Source organism: Hyla sarda, chromosome 13 (assembly GCF_029499605.1).
Source record: "Hyla sarda isolate aHylSar1 chromosome 13, aHylSar1.hap1, whole genome shotgun sequence".
Classification (NCBI taxonomy): Eukaryota; Metazoa; Chordata; class Amphibia; order Anura; family Hylidae; genus Hyla; species Hyla sarda.
This window is the reverse complement of record NC_079201.1, coordinates 17,509,466-17,524,629: the sequence shown is the minus strand read 5'-3', so window position 1 is coordinate 17,524,629 and position 15,164 is coordinate 17,509,466. Positions and strand designations below refer to the sequence as shown.

General features: G+C 47.7%; 1 protein-coding gene across 12 annotated transcripts in view; it reads left to right on the top strand.

The window, feature by feature from the left end:
• PTPRT (protein tyrosine phosphatase receptor type T) overlaps nt 1-15,164 on the top strand; it is a 433,706-nt gene that overhangs the window by 207,038 nt on the left and 211,504 nt on the right. For all 12 annotated transcript variants that reach the window (XM_056549647.1, XM_056549653.1, XM_056549644.1 and 9 more), the window contains exon 4: nt 10,132-10,213. In XM_056549647.1, coding sequence (XP_056405622.1) covers nt 10,132-10,213 — 82 coding nt within the window. The remainder of the gene's footprint in view (nt 1-10,131; nt 10,214-15,164) is intronic.

The following is a 15,164-nucleotide window of genomic DNA, read 5'->3' as shown; positions in this document are numbered from 1 at the left end:
CAGTTTGGAGACCATTGTATAATGGTCTCCAATCTGTGCTCTTCCAGCTGTTGCAAAACTACAACTCCCAGCATGCACTGACTGTCCAGGCATGCTGTTAGTTTTAGTTCAGCAACATCTGGCCCGACAGATGTTGCCAAACTACAACTCCCAGCATGCCTGGACAGTCAGTGCATGTTGAGAGTTGTAGTTTTGCAACAACTGGAGACACACTGGTTGGGAAACATTGTCTGTTTCTAACTCAGTGTTTCCCAACCCGTGTGCCTCCAGCTGTTGCAAAACTATAACTCCCAGCATGCACTGACAGATCACGCATGCTGGGAGTTGTGGTTTTGCAACAGCTGGTGCACCCCCCCCCTGTGAATGTACAGGGTACATTCACATGGGCGAGGGTTTTACAGTGGGTTTCTCGCTGCAAGTTTGAGATGCAGCAAATTTTGCGCTGGGAAACTCGCTGTAATCCCCTGCCTGTGTGACTGTACCCTAAAAACACTACACTACACTACCATAAAATAAAAAGTTAAAAACACTACATATACACATACCCCTTCACAGTACCCCCCCCCCCCAATAAGAACGTCCGGTACGCCACGGCCATTGACTGTCCAAGCATGCTGGGAGTTTTGAAACAGCTGGAGGCACCCTGTTTGGGAATCACTGGCGTAGAATACCCCTATGTCCACCCCTATGCAAGTCCCTAATTTAGGCCTCAAATGCGCATGGCGCTCTCTCACTTTGGAGCCCTGTCGTATTTCAAGTCAACAGTTTAGGGCCACATATGGGGTATCGCCGTACTCAGGAGAAATTGCGTTACAAGGTTTGGGGGGGCTATTTCTCCTTTAACCCTTCTTGAAAAGGAAATGTTGGGGGTCTACACCAGAATGTTAGTGTAAAAAATTAAATTTTTTACACTAACATGCTGGTGTTGCCCCATACTTAACATTTTCACAAGAGGTAAAAGGAAAAAAAAGCCCCCCAAAATTTGTAACGCAATTTCTCCTGAGTACGGAGATACCCCATATGTGGGCACAAAGTGCTCTGGGGGCGCACAAGAAAGCCCAGAAGGGAGAGTGCACCATGTACATTTGAGGTGATTTGCACAGGGGTGGCTGATTGTTACAGCGGTTTTGACAAACGCAAAAAAAACAAAAACCCCACATGTGACCCCATTTTGGAAACTAGACCCCTCACAGAATGTAATGAGGGGTGCAGTGAGAATTTACACCCCACAGGTGTCTGACAGATCTTTGGAACAGTGGTCCGTGAAAATGAAAACTTTTGTAAAGCCCACTGTTCCAAAGATCTGTCAGACACCAGTGGGGGGTAAATGCTCACTGTACCCCTTGTTACGTTCCTCAAGGGGTCTAGTTTCCAAAATGGTATGCCATGTGGGTTATTTTTTTTGCTGTCCTGGCACCATAGGGGCTTCCTAAATGCGACATGCCCCCCGAACAAAATTTGCTCTCAAAAAGCCAAATATGACTCCTTCTCTTCTGAGCATTGTAGTTCACCCATAGTGCACTTCAGGTCAATTTATGGGGTACCTCCATACTCAGAAGAGATGGGGTTACAAATTTTGTGGGGTATTTTCTGCTATTAACCCTTGCAAAAATGTGAAATTTGGGGGGAAACACACATTTTAGTGAAACATTTTTTTTTTTACATATGCAAAAGTCGTGAAACACCTGTGGAGTATTAAGGCTCACTTTATTCCTTGTTATGTTCCTCAAGGGGTCTAGTTTCCAAAATGGTATGCCATGTGTTGTTTTTTTTTTTTTTTTGCTGTTCTGGCACCATAGGGGCTTCCTAAATGCAACATTCCCCCCAAAAACCATTTCAGAAAAACGCACTCTCCAAAATCCCCTTGTCGCTCCTTCGCTTCTGAGCCCTCTACTGCGCCCGCCGAACACTTTACATAGACATATGAGGTATGTGCTTACTCGAGAGAAATTGGGCTACAAATATAAGTATAATTTTTTTCCTTTTACCCCTTGTAAAAATTCAAAAATTGGGTCTACAAGAACATGCGAGTGTAAAAAATGAAGATTGTGAATTTTCTTCTTCACTTTGCTGCTATTCCTGTGAAACACCTAAACGGTTAAAACGCGGACTGAATGTCATTTTGAATACTTTGGGGGGTGTAGTTTTTATAATGGGGTCATTTGTGGGGTATTTCTAATATGAAGACCCTTCAAATCCACTTCAAACCTGAACTGGTCCCTGAAAAATAGTGAGTTTGAAAATTTTGTGAAAATTTGGAAAATTGCTGCTGAACTTTGAAGCCCTCTGGTGTCTTCCGAAAGTAAAAACTCATCAATTTACCCTGCAGATGGTAAAGTTACTGTAGTTCAGAATATAGTGTCTGTACCTGTGTTTCATGTTGGACTCGCAATTCTTCTGTGATTTTTGCCCCAATGTTTATTTTTAGCGGCATAAAAATGAGTGTCGTCTCTGGTTTTCCCAGGTTTCATTGCGGGCCGAGACATTACATCACTAGTTAGGTGTTCAAAGGACCCTGTCTTTGCTTTAATGGGTGGAGCCACTGCTGGGTGGGGAGGGGGGGGAGGTTGAGATCATTCTGCAAGGAATTATAGTTTTGCAACAGCTGGAGGCACCATGGTTAGAAAACTGGCTGTCACGATGCCGGCTGGCGGGTAGTGGATCCTCTGTGCCAGAGAGGGATTGGCGTGGACCGTGCTAGTGGATCGGTTCTAAGTCACTACTGGTTTTCACCAGAGCCCGCCGCAAAGCGGGATGGTCTTGCTGCGGCGGTAGTGACCAGGTCGTATCCACTAGCAACGGCTCAACCTCTCTGGCTGCTGAAGATAGGCGCGGTACAAGGGAGTAAACAGAAGCAAGGTCGGACGTAGCAGAAGGTCGGGGCAGGCAGCAAGGATCGTAGTCAGGGGCAACGGCAGGAGGTCTGGAACACAGGCTAGGAACATACAAGGAACGCTTTCACTGGCACAATGGCAACAAGATCCGGCAGGGAAGTGCAGGGGAAGTGAGGTGATATAGGGAAGTGCACAGGTGAAGACACTAATTGGAATCACTGCGCCAATCAGCGGCGCAGTGGCCCTTTAAATCGCAAAGACCCGGCGCGCGCGCGCCCTAGGGAGCGGGGCCGCGCGCGCCGGGACAGGACCGAGGGAGAGCGAGTCAGGTACGGGAGCCGGGGTGCGCATCGCGAGCGGGCGCTACCCGCATCGCGAATCGCATCCCGGCTGGAAGCAGAATCGCAGCGCCCCGGGTCAGTGGATCTGACCGGAGCGCTGCAGCGGAGAGAGTGTAGCGAGCGCTCCGGGGAGGAGCGGGGACCCGGAGCGCTCGGCGTAACAGTACCCCCCCCCCTTGGGTCTCCCCCTCTTTTTAGGGCCTGAGAACCTGAGGAGCAGACTTTTATCTAGGATGTTGTCCTCAGGTTCCCAGGATCTCTCTTCAGGACCACAACCCTCCCAGTCCACTAGAAAAAAAGTTTTCCCTCTGACCTTTTTAGAGGCTAAGATCTCTTTGACAGAGAAGATGTCCGAGGAGCCGGAAACAGGAGTGGGAGGAACAGATTTGGGAGAAAAACGGTTGAGGATGAGTGGTTTAAGAAGAGAGACGTGAAAGGCATTAGGGATACGAAGAGAAGGAGGAAGAAGAAGTTTGTAAGAGACAGGATTAATTTGACACAAAATTTTGAAAGGGCCAAGATAGCGTGGTCCCAACTTGTAGCTAGGGACACGGAAGCGGACATATTTAGCGGAGAGCCATACCTTGTCTCCAGGGGAAAAAACGGGAGGAGCTCTTCTTTTCTTATCCGCGAACCTCTTCATGCGTGATGAAGCCTGTAGGAGAGAATTTTGGGTCTCTCTCCATATAATGGAAAGGTCACGAGAAATTTCATCCACAGCGGGCAGACCAGAGGGCAAGGGGGTAGGGAGGGGGGGAAGAGGGTGACGGCCGTACACCACGAAAAATGGGGATTTGGAGGAAGATTCAGAGACTCTGAAGTTATACGAGAATTCGGCCCATGGAAGGAGATCTGCCCAGTCATCCTGGCGGGAGGAAACAAAATGTCGCAAATAATCACCCAAGACTTGGTTAATTCTTTCTACTTGTCCATTGGACTGGGGATGATATGCAGAAGAAAAATTTAATTTAATCTTGAGTTGTTTACAGAGAGCCCTCCAGAATTTAGACACGAATTGGACGCCTCTATCCGAGACGATCTGCGTAGGCAATCCGTGAAGACGAAAAATGTGTACAAAAAATTGTTTAGCCAACTGAGGCGCTGAAGGAAGACCAGGAAGAGGGATGAAATGTGCCATTTTGGAGAATCGATCAACGACCACCCAAATAACAGTGTTGCCACGGGAAGGGGGTAAATCAGTAATAAAATCCATACCAATCAGAGACCAAGGCTGTTCGGGGACAGGCAGGGGATGAAGAAAACCAGCGGGCTTCTGGCGAGGAGTCTTATCCCGGGCACAGATAGTGCAGGCTCGCACAAAGTCCACAACATCCGTCTCCAGAGTCGGCCACCAATAGAAGCGGGAGATGAGTTGCACAGATTTCTTGATGCCCACATGACCAGCGAGATGGGAGGAGTGACCCCATTTGAGGATTCCGAGGCGTTGGCGTGGAGAAACAAAGGTCTTTCCTGGAGGAGTTTGCCTGATGGAGGCTGGAGAAGTGGAGATCAGGCAGTCAGGTGGAATGATGTGTTGCGGAGAGAGTTCCACTTCTGAGGCATCCGAGGAACGAGAGAGAGCATCGGCCCTAATGTTCTTATCGGCAGGACGAAAGTGAATCTCAAAATTAAATCGGGCAAAGAACAGAGACCACCGGGCCTGGCGAGGATTCAGCCGTTGGGCAGACTGGAGGTAGGAGAGGTTCTTGTGGTCGGTGTAAATAATAACTGGAAATCTTGATCCCTCCAGCAGATGCCTCCATTCCTCAAGTGCTAATTTAATGGCTAGAAGCTCTCGATCCCCGATGGAGTAGTTCCTCTCCGCCGGAGAGAAGGTCCTAGAAAAAAAACCACAAGTGACAGCATGCCCGGAAGAATTTTTTTGTAAAAGAACAGCTCCAGCTCCCACTGAGGAGGCATCAACCTCCAATAGGAAGGGTTTGGAAGGGTCAGGTCTGGAGAGCACGGGAGCCAAAGAAAAGGCAGACTTGAGTCGTTTAAAGGCGTCTTCCGCTTGAGGAGGCCACGACTTGGGATCGGCATTTTTTTTGGTTAAAGCCACGATAGGAGCCACAACGGTAGAAAAATGTGGAATAAATTGCCTGTAATAATTGGCGAACCCCAAAAAGCGTTGGATAGCACGGAGTCCGGAGGGGCGTGGCCAATCTAAGACGGCAGAGAGTTTGTCTGGATCCATTTGTAGTCCCTGGCCAGAGACCAAATATCCTAGAAAAGGAAGAGATTGGCATTCAAACAGGCATTTCTCAATTTTGGCATAGAGTTGATTGTCACGAAGTCTCTGAAGAACCATACGGACATGCTGGCGGTGTTCTTCTAGATTGGCAGAAAAAATTAGGATATCGTCCAGATATACAACAACACAGGAGTATAGCAGATCACGAAAAATTTCATTGACAAAGTCTTGGAAGACAGCAGGGGCGTTGCACAGGCCAAAGGGCATGACCAGATACTCAAAGTGTCCATCTCTGGTGTTAAACGCCGTTTTCCACTCATCCCCCTCTCTGATGCGGATGAGGTTATAGGCGCCTCTTAAGTCCAATTTAGTAAAGATGTGGGCACCTTGGAGGCGATCAAAGAGTTCAGAGATGAGGGGTAGGGGGTAGCGGTTCTTAACCGTGATTTTATTAAGACCGCGGTAGTCAATGCAAGGACGTAGGGAGCCATCTTTTTTGGACACAAAGAAAAATCCAGCTCCGGCAGGAGAGGAGGATTTACGGATAAAGCCCTTTTTTAAATTTTCCTGGACATACTCAGACATGGCAAGAGTCTCTGGGGCAGAGAGAGGATAAATTCTGCCCCGGGGTGGAGTAGTACCCGGGAGGAGGTCGATAGGGCAATCATAAGGCCTGTGAGGAGGTAGAGTCTCAGCTTGTTTTTTGCAGAAAACATCCGCGAAGTCCATATAGGCCTTAGGGAGACCGGTTACTGAGGGAACCACAGAGTCACGGCAAGGGTTACTGGGAACCGGTCTTAGACAGTCCTTGGAACAAGAGGGCCCCCAACTCTTGATCTCCCCAGTGGACCAATCCAGGGTTGGGGAATGAAGTTGAAGCCAGGGAAGTCCAAGGAGAATTTCCGAGGTGCAATTGGGGAGGACCAAAAGTTCAATCCTCTCGTGATGAGATCCGATGCTCATTAGAAGGGGCTCCGTGCGGAAGCGTATGGTACAGTCCAATCTTTCATTGTTTACACAATTGATGTAAAGGGGTCTGGCGAGACTGGTCACTGGGATGTTGAACCTGTTGACGAGAGAGGCCAAAATAAAATTTCCTGCAGATCCAGAGTCCAAGAAGGCCACGGTAGAGAAGGAGAAGGCAGAGGCAGACATCCGCACAGGCACAGTAAGACGTGGAGAAGCAGAGTAGACATCAAGGACTGTCTCACCTTTGTGCGGAGTCAGCGTACGTCTTTCCAGGCGGGGAGGACGGATAGGACAATCCCTCAGGAAGTGTTCGGTACTAGCACAGTACAGGCAGAGGTTCTCCATGCGGCGTCGTGTCCTCTCTTGAGGTGTCAGGCGAGACCGGTCGACCTGCATAGCCTCCACGGCGGGAGGCACAGGAACAGATTGCAGGGGACCAGAGGAGAGAGGAGCCGAGGAGAAGAAACGCCTCGTGCGAACAGAGTCCATATCTTGGCGGAGCTCCTGACGCCTTTCGGAAAAACGCATGTCAATGCGAGTGGCTAGGTGAATAAGTTCATGTAGATTAGCAGGAATTTCTTGTGCGGCCAGAACATCTTTAATGTTGCTGGATAGGCCTTTTTTAAAGGTCGCGCAGAGGGCCTCATTATTCCAGGACAATTCTGAAGCAAGAGTACGGAATTGTACGGCATACTCGCCAACGGAAGAATTACCCTGGACCAGGTTCAACAGGGCAGTCTCAGCAGAAGAGGCTCGGGCAGGTTCCTCAAAGACACTTCGGATTTCCGAGAAGAAGGAGTGTACAGAGGCAGTGACGGGGTCATTGCGGTCCCAGAGCGGTGTGGCCCATGACAGGGCTTTTCCGGACAGAAGGCTGACTACGAAAGCCACCTTAGACCTTTCAGTGGGAAACAGGTCCGACATCATCTCCAGATGCAGGGAACATTGGGAAAGAAAGCCACGGCAAAACTTAGAGTCCCCATCAAATTTATCCGGCAAGGATAGGCGTAGCCCAGGAGCGGCCACTCGCTGCGGAGGAGGTGCAGGAGCTGGCGGAGGAGATGACTGCTGAAGCTGTGGTAGTAACTGTTGTAGCATAACGGTCAGTTGAGACAGCTGTTGGCCTTGTTGCGCTATCTGTTGTGACTGCTGGGCGACCACCGTGGTGAGGTCAGCGACAACTGGCAGAGGAACTTCAGCGGGATCCATGGCCGGATCTACTGTCACGATGCCGGCTGGCGGGTAGTGGATCCTCTGTGCCAGAGAGGGATTGGCGTGGACCGTGCTAGTGGATCGGTTCTAAGTCACTACTGGTTTTCACCAGAGCCCGCCGCAAAGCGGGATGGTCTTGCTGCGGCGGTAGTGACCAGGTCGTATCCACTAGCAACGGCTCAACCTCTCTGGCTGCTGAAGATAGGCGCGGTACAAGGGAGTAGACAGAAGCAAGGTCGGACGTAGCAGAAGGTCGGGGCAGGCAGCAAGGATCGTAGTCAGGGGCAACGGCAGGAGGTCTGGAACACAGGCTAGGAACATACAAGGAACGCTTTCACTGGCACAATGGCAACAAGATCCGGCAGGGAAGTGCAGGGGAAGTGAGGTGATATAGGGAAGTGCACAGGTGAAGACACTAATTGGAATCACTGCGCCAATCAGCGGCGCAGTGGCCCTTTAAATCGCAAAGACCCGGCGCGCGCGCGCCCTAGGGAGCGGGGCCGCGCGCGCCGGGACAGGACCGAGGGAGAGCGAGTCAGGTACGGGAGCCGGGGTGCGCATCGCGAGCGGGCGCTACCCGCATCGCGAATCGCATCCCGGCTGGAAGCAGAATCGCAGCGCCCCGGGTCAGTGGATCTGACCGGAGCGCTGCAGCGGAGAGAGTGTAGCGAGCGCTCCGGGGAGGAGCGGGGACCCGGAGCGCTCGGCGTAACACTGGCCTATTGAATGGAAGGCAGCTCATTTGTGTTTTAATGGGTGGGGTGGCTGATATGTAGGAGGAAGACAAGTAAACTCACACTTACAAACAAGGAATCATGGGACTTGTAGTCAGAGGGAGGGAATTCCAACAGGAAACAGCGTTTCACGAAAAAATATAGCCACAGTGTTATGGTAATCTCACAACATAGCCATTAGCTCCAAGACAAGCGCAGATCCTTCCTAAGCATGTCCATAACTGTCTGGCAGGTACGTACTAAAATCACCTTGTGGTGGATAACCCCTTTAATTCTTTGGGTCCGGACCTGTTTGGCGACAGCACGAGCCACGCTGGTTCATACAGTATACATTCAAGCAGACAGCGGAAGTTACTATGGGATGGTCTGTGTGTGTGTGTGTGTGTATATATATATATATATATATATATGTGGTGTTCCGGCACAGGACCTGGTACTGTCCCTGTCTAAAGTCCCCTCAGCCAGAGTCCCTTCATTCCCATAGGGCTCTCCTGCAGGGCTTACCCCTGGTCGCCTCATATAAATTGTATAGGAAATATAACTGTATAGGACCTTAGCAGGTGATGTGACTATAATAATGGTTGTACTATTGTTCAAGGACCTTCCAGGGTCCTGTGATGAACCCAGAGTTCACTGGGTTCAGGACTTACAGGTTTGCTGACCAATGAGCTTAGTCCAGACCCTTATTATATAAAGGGCTGTAGCCACTAAATTCACTCTTAGTTCCTGTTCTTGTTCCTGCACTATCAAGAAGCACAAACATCTCAGCAGAAATCTCAATTCATCTAGGCCAAAGCCTAAGAACCTGCAGCCACTAAACCGTGAGTTACAAAGCTCAATCTATCAAATCCTGTGTGACTACTACCAGCTAAAATATTATAATTAGTAGCACAGTGGCCTTCATCAAATCTCATTGCTTCAAAGTCCCAGCAAAACCTGTGAGGAACCTGCATTCTGGTTACCTCTTAAGAGACTGTTATGTATAGAGACTGTTGCATAAAATCTTCAAGTAAAGTTCTTCAGTTTACTCATAAAGTCTGCTTTGGACATTCCGTTATTTTTCCTACCGTTTCTGGGACGGTTGGCGGTAGGACAATTAACACTAAGGAAACTTCACCCTGGCGTCACGACATCTAAGGGTTAATACCACCAGACCCTACACTTACATCACCGCAACACCCCAGACACCACAACTCTCCTGGTTCACCACATATATACATATAAAATAAAAATTTTGGCAAACTTTAGAAATTTACTCAAAACCAATGATATATTTGAGGCAAAAGACGTTAACATTGTTTTTCTTTCTCCATTTAAATGGAAAAAAAGCAACTTTGTATCAGTTTAAACCAATGGTCTTAAACTGTGGCACTCCGGATGTTGCAAACATCCGGAGTGCCACAGTTTAAGACCATTGGTTTAAACTGGTACAAAGTGGCCACAGTTTGAGACTACTGGTTTTAACCATTTTTGTTTATGTAGATATGTAGATTCATTTTCCTATGTAGATCTGAGTGTCTCGTCAGTCATGTGTCTGAAAAAAAAAATTGTACAAAAGAGGGGAAAAAAATCCTAAAATTATCCATTTGGCCGTGTGCCCAAAAGGACTTTATCAGTGAGCGAGAACAAAGACAAAAGGAAAAGATTCCTACTTATATTTAGTGTCCTGACCATTTGATGTATTACATGATGTATTGTATGAAAATTGGCCCTGTATGTGTCTGGACTAGGAATGAGGGATATCAATGAGAACTTTCCCAAAGTCACATTGAGGTCTTAGACTGGATTCTAATTGACATTGGTTGTGGATATTACAATCTATCGATTTTTTCTTCTTCTTTTTGCAGATTATAGTTGAAGCTGTCTCTGTTAAAGACCACCCTGGATATATTGCTGTGGATGAAGTCCGCGTTCTGGCGCACCCATGCCGTATGTATATTTAACAGATATGTTTTTTAATGTATTTTTAACCAACTAAAAATGTCTTCTCAATGCCAAAATAATTGGAACCATTGGCAGACCCAGATAGCTTAGCCCAGAGGAAAACAATCTTTTTCAAATCAAGAAATACACAACTTTCTCTAGAGCATACAGCAGCTGATAAGTACTGGAAGGATTAAGATTTTTAAAAATTGATGATTTAAGATTTTAATAGAAGTAATTTTTTTTTGATTGAAAGAGCTTTATTTTCCGTTCAGTCATTACAAGTCGTACAATAAATTACAGTCACACAAAGCATGATAGTACAATACACAGCAAAGGTTCCCTAAGCTATACATCGCACACCATGCTACTCTAACACTCAGCTCAATCCTGCAATAGAAAGGCACAAGAGATCGAACAACAAAACAATACAATCTGTGATCGGGGTAGGGGTGTGGGTGACTATGTGGGGGTGGGGAGGGGGCGGATCACAGGGCCAAACTGCTGGGCTGTATCTTCAGGGAGACATGGGAGGAGGAGAGGGGTCTTCACTCCTCTTCTTCCTCATCAACGGCCGGGCTGTCCAAGCTGGAATAGTCTCTAAGCAGGTTCTTGATGAACCTGCGGCAGTCCCGGACGGACATGTTTTCCCTGTTGATCACGAGGCGGTTCCTGGCAAGCCACACTGCGTCCTTAGAACAGTTCATAAGGCGCCAGGCCTCAAGGATGGCCTCCACGTCGTGGGTCCCAGGAAACAGACCGTAAAGCACCGAATGGTACGATAGGCAGCTCCTGGGTACAGAGTCTCTGAGTTCATGTTCTAGGGCGTCCAACAGACCCTGTGCAAAGGGGCACTGCCAAAACACGTGGAAAGATGTTTCCTCCACGTAGGGGCACCGAGGGCAGTACCGGGTCTTGCACATGTCGCGGGCATGCATGAATGACCTGAGAGAGAGACCTCCCTTGACGGCCATCCACGACAAGTCCTTGTGTCCATTGGTAAGCCGCTTTGAGGCCACATTTTTCCAAACTGTCTCTGCAGTGGCTGCGGGGAGTCCCGGAACCAGCTCCGTCAAGTCCTTAGCTCGGATGAGCTTGTGGATTGTCTTCGGCTTCCATAGGTCGGGTTTCAGTCCTTCCAGCTGGTGCTCCCTCACAAACCGGACAACATCCCCATAGAACCAGGGAGTGTTCCAGTTGTAAGGGATGGAGCTGTCCCACTTGTCCCAGCCCAGCTGTCTCCAGAGGGGCATGAGAAGCAAGCGAGACATAGACCTGCCCGCTGAGCCAGTCTTTTCAACAAGAGTCCGCTGCACGGTGACACATGCAAAGGAGGCCCTCAGCAGAGTGGGGATAGAAGTAATTTACAAATCTGTTTAACTTTCTGGAGCCAGTAGATTTGAAGAAAATTGTTTTCCACCAGAGTACCCCTTTAAGGAGGGTGTCATAAAGACTTGTGGAGACTTAGAGGCTGTTTCTGCTACAATGGGAATTCTGGGAAATAAGGATATGCAAAAATAGGATATGCTAAATATGTTTTTTTCACTACAACTAGAAGTCTTGGAAATTGACTGGGAATGCAGGACTTGTCCTGCATTCCCAGTCAGTTTCCAAGACTTCTAGTTGTAGTGAAAAAAACATATTTTGAAGGAAAACTATTTTTGCATATCCTTACTTCCTAGAATTCCCATTGTAGCAGAAACAGCCTCTAAGTCTCCAGAAGGAGATCTGCAGTCAGCTGTTTTGGGGTGATTGCCCCTTGTCGGTACAGGACACGTGTTGTTCATTGACCACGTGAAGCATCTCTATTAATTTCTCTTTAACATTTGACACAATTCACACACACGTAGGACATAGACAGCACATCGTCACAGGGCATATATCCAACACTGACTACTTACAGGTCGCATAATTCAATCATCAGGTATTTCCCCCCAATTATTAAACCCCAATAAATTCGACAGAGGCTCCAACAAAGACTCACCCTGGAGTCTGGTATGCCGTGTCCACTTTGTGTGTAAGCCCTTCTTCAGGCATCATTAGAGGGGTATTCTGGGGAACCTATCTTATGCACTATGCATAGGAAAGGGAAAAAGTGCCTGATCGCTGGGGGTCCAACTGCTGGAATACCCTGGGTTTATTGTATTGAGCCCAGATACTTAACAGTCTCGAGAGCAATCCTGCTGCCTACTTCGCAGACGGGCTCGTGTGATGACTTGCTTAGCCAATCACCAGCTGAGGTAGGATTCGTTGTCAGCTGGTGCTTGTCATGAGCGGGCTGTCACTCCTTCTCGTCTTTAAAGGTAGCCAGGTCCCATAAAAGAGATCACAGGGGGTCCCAGCAGTCTGACCCCCCCACGATCAGACACTTATTCCCCATCCTGTGGATAGGGATAAGTTAGGTTCCCCAGAGTACCCCTTTAAAGGTACTCTGCCCCTAGACATCTTATCCCCTATCCTTTGGATAAGATGTCTGATCACGGGGGGTCCCGTTGCTGGGACCCCTGCGATCTTTGTGCAGCACCCAGCGTTCATTTAGAAGTCTTGGAGTGGGCGGTGGGGGTCGTGACAACGTCACACCACGCCCCCACAATGCAAGTCTATGGGAGGGGGGCGTGATGGCCGCCACGCCCCCTCCCATAGACTTGCATTGAGGGGGTGTGGCGTGATGTCACTAGGGGTGTAGACGTGATGTCACAACCTCCGCCGCCTGCTCCAAGTATTCGGAACAAAATGTTCCGAACGCTGGGGCAGTGGAGTTCCCCTTCAAGGGGATTTTCTAGGCTAAATATATTGCTGACCTGTCCTCAGGATAGATCATCCATATCAGATTGGTGAGATGCCAACATCCAGCACCACTCCAATCAGCATGAGCCAGAGCTACGGGGTCGCCAGACACAGAGAACTGAGCTAGAAGCAAACAGCGCCATACATGGTATAGTGGCCATACTGGGTTACTGCAGCTCATCTCCCATTTGCACAAATGATGGGTGGGCTTTTTCTAGTGTGATTTTAGGGCTATCTGCTATGACCGATCACATGTCTCCACCATGTTCCTTCCTTGTTCCTGTCACGGCACACATTGAAGCAGAAGCACTGCAGCTGCACCCTCTTCTCCCCTCAAGTATTTACTGATTTTTTTTTTTGGGAGACTGAAGAGGTTTCTGAAAATTTAGAGAGAACCTACAAGTATTTTAAGGTGAACTGTGAACAATTGAAAAATGAGGACTTTACCCTACAAAGAAGCATTACAATTTGATATATTCACATGTGCATAAAATGAATAATAGGTGGAAAGTTCTCCGTATTTCAATCTAATTGAAGCTTGTGCTGCCTCATAGCAGCAGTGTAGTACAACATCCTGCCGCCTCATTATCTTCCCTCTAATTGTCCTTTATACTGGAGATCACTGGCTATAAATACTGCGCACTTCCCTGTTTTTCGTTCCCCGCTGAATATCACGCTGCGTTCTGTCTCTTGCTAATTTAAAATCCGGCTTTATGTTTTCTTGTATTTTATTTCCTAAATATTTGAGATGATTCCTTTTCTCATTTCAACAAATATTGTACTGAGGTAGGATTATAAAGAATTGTTAATATTGCAGGCGGACATAGATGTCACAAAGAAAATACCTGACTGTTTGCCCCTTTAAATGTTAATAAGCATTCAGGGTTAAAGGGGTACACTGCTGTAAAACATAATTTTTTAATCAACTGGTGCCAGAAAGTTAAACAGATTTGTAAATTACTTCTATTTAAGAATCTTAATCCTTCCAGTACGTATCAGCTGCTATTTGCTCCTCAAGAAGTTCTTTTCGGATTTATTTTCTGCCTGCTCTCTGCTGACACCTCTGTCCATGTCAGGAACTGTCCAGAGCAGTTTAGGTTTGCTATGGGGATTTGTTACTGTTCTTGACAGTTCCTAAAATGGACAGAGGTGTCAGCAGAGAGCACTGTTGTCAGACGGAAAGGAATTCCAAAAAGAACTTCCTGTGGAGCAAACAGAAGCTGATAAGTACTGGAAGGATTACAATTTTTTAATAGAAGTAATTTCTGGATTAACTTTCTGGCACCAGTTGATTTAAAGAAAAATGTTCTCCAGCGGAGTGCCCCTTTAACCAGGATGGCGCACTGACATGTTTTGTTCTCTTGTTAATTTTATTGTTTTTGCTACTTTATAAAATACTAGATCCTATGGATAGAAAAAACAGATCTACTGGCGTAAACAGAAGGCAAAGGGGGAGGGTCATACCCAGTTAGCAGGAGTGGGAGGTTTATGAACAAGCAGGAAGTAGCTGTGGTGGGGATTATCTTTACCACATGAGAATTCGCCCATATTATAAATGGCATATAATAGGTTGATGGCCGTGTGTCACATATGGACAGGGAAGAGTGAAGCCCTAACTCACCCACAGCCACTGTCCCCACATATTGCCTATCCGTCCTAAGTGACAACCATGATGACAAACCCTCCCTGCTAAGTGCTGGGGCAACATTGTCCGGTAGGAGTCAATAAACAGCTGGAGGCACACAAACTAACAGAGATACACTAAGACACACACACAGTCAAATCAATGTCAGTCTAGCTGAGGTCAGTACCAGGAGATACAGGACAGGACCGCAGAGCAAGAGAAGAGTCAAGGGAAAAGCCAAAGATCAATAAACACGCAGGCATCCAGTAAGCAGGCGGTGTCATGTAAGGTATAACCTCTCACAGACAATGAACTGATCACTGCTCCTGGCTTATATAGGCAGGTGATCAGGGATACACCTTCCTGATAGGTAGAAGAGCTGAGAACCACACCCAGGCGACACAGGTAAGCTTTCAGCAGCTTCAGCCCAACTAGAGTCATTTAACTCTTCGTGTACGGCCAGAGCCAGGTGTTACCACATCGTGTTTTAGATTAAGAGCTTCAAGTGAAAAATGCTATTAGTGGCTGGTTTTTACCTACTGAGGG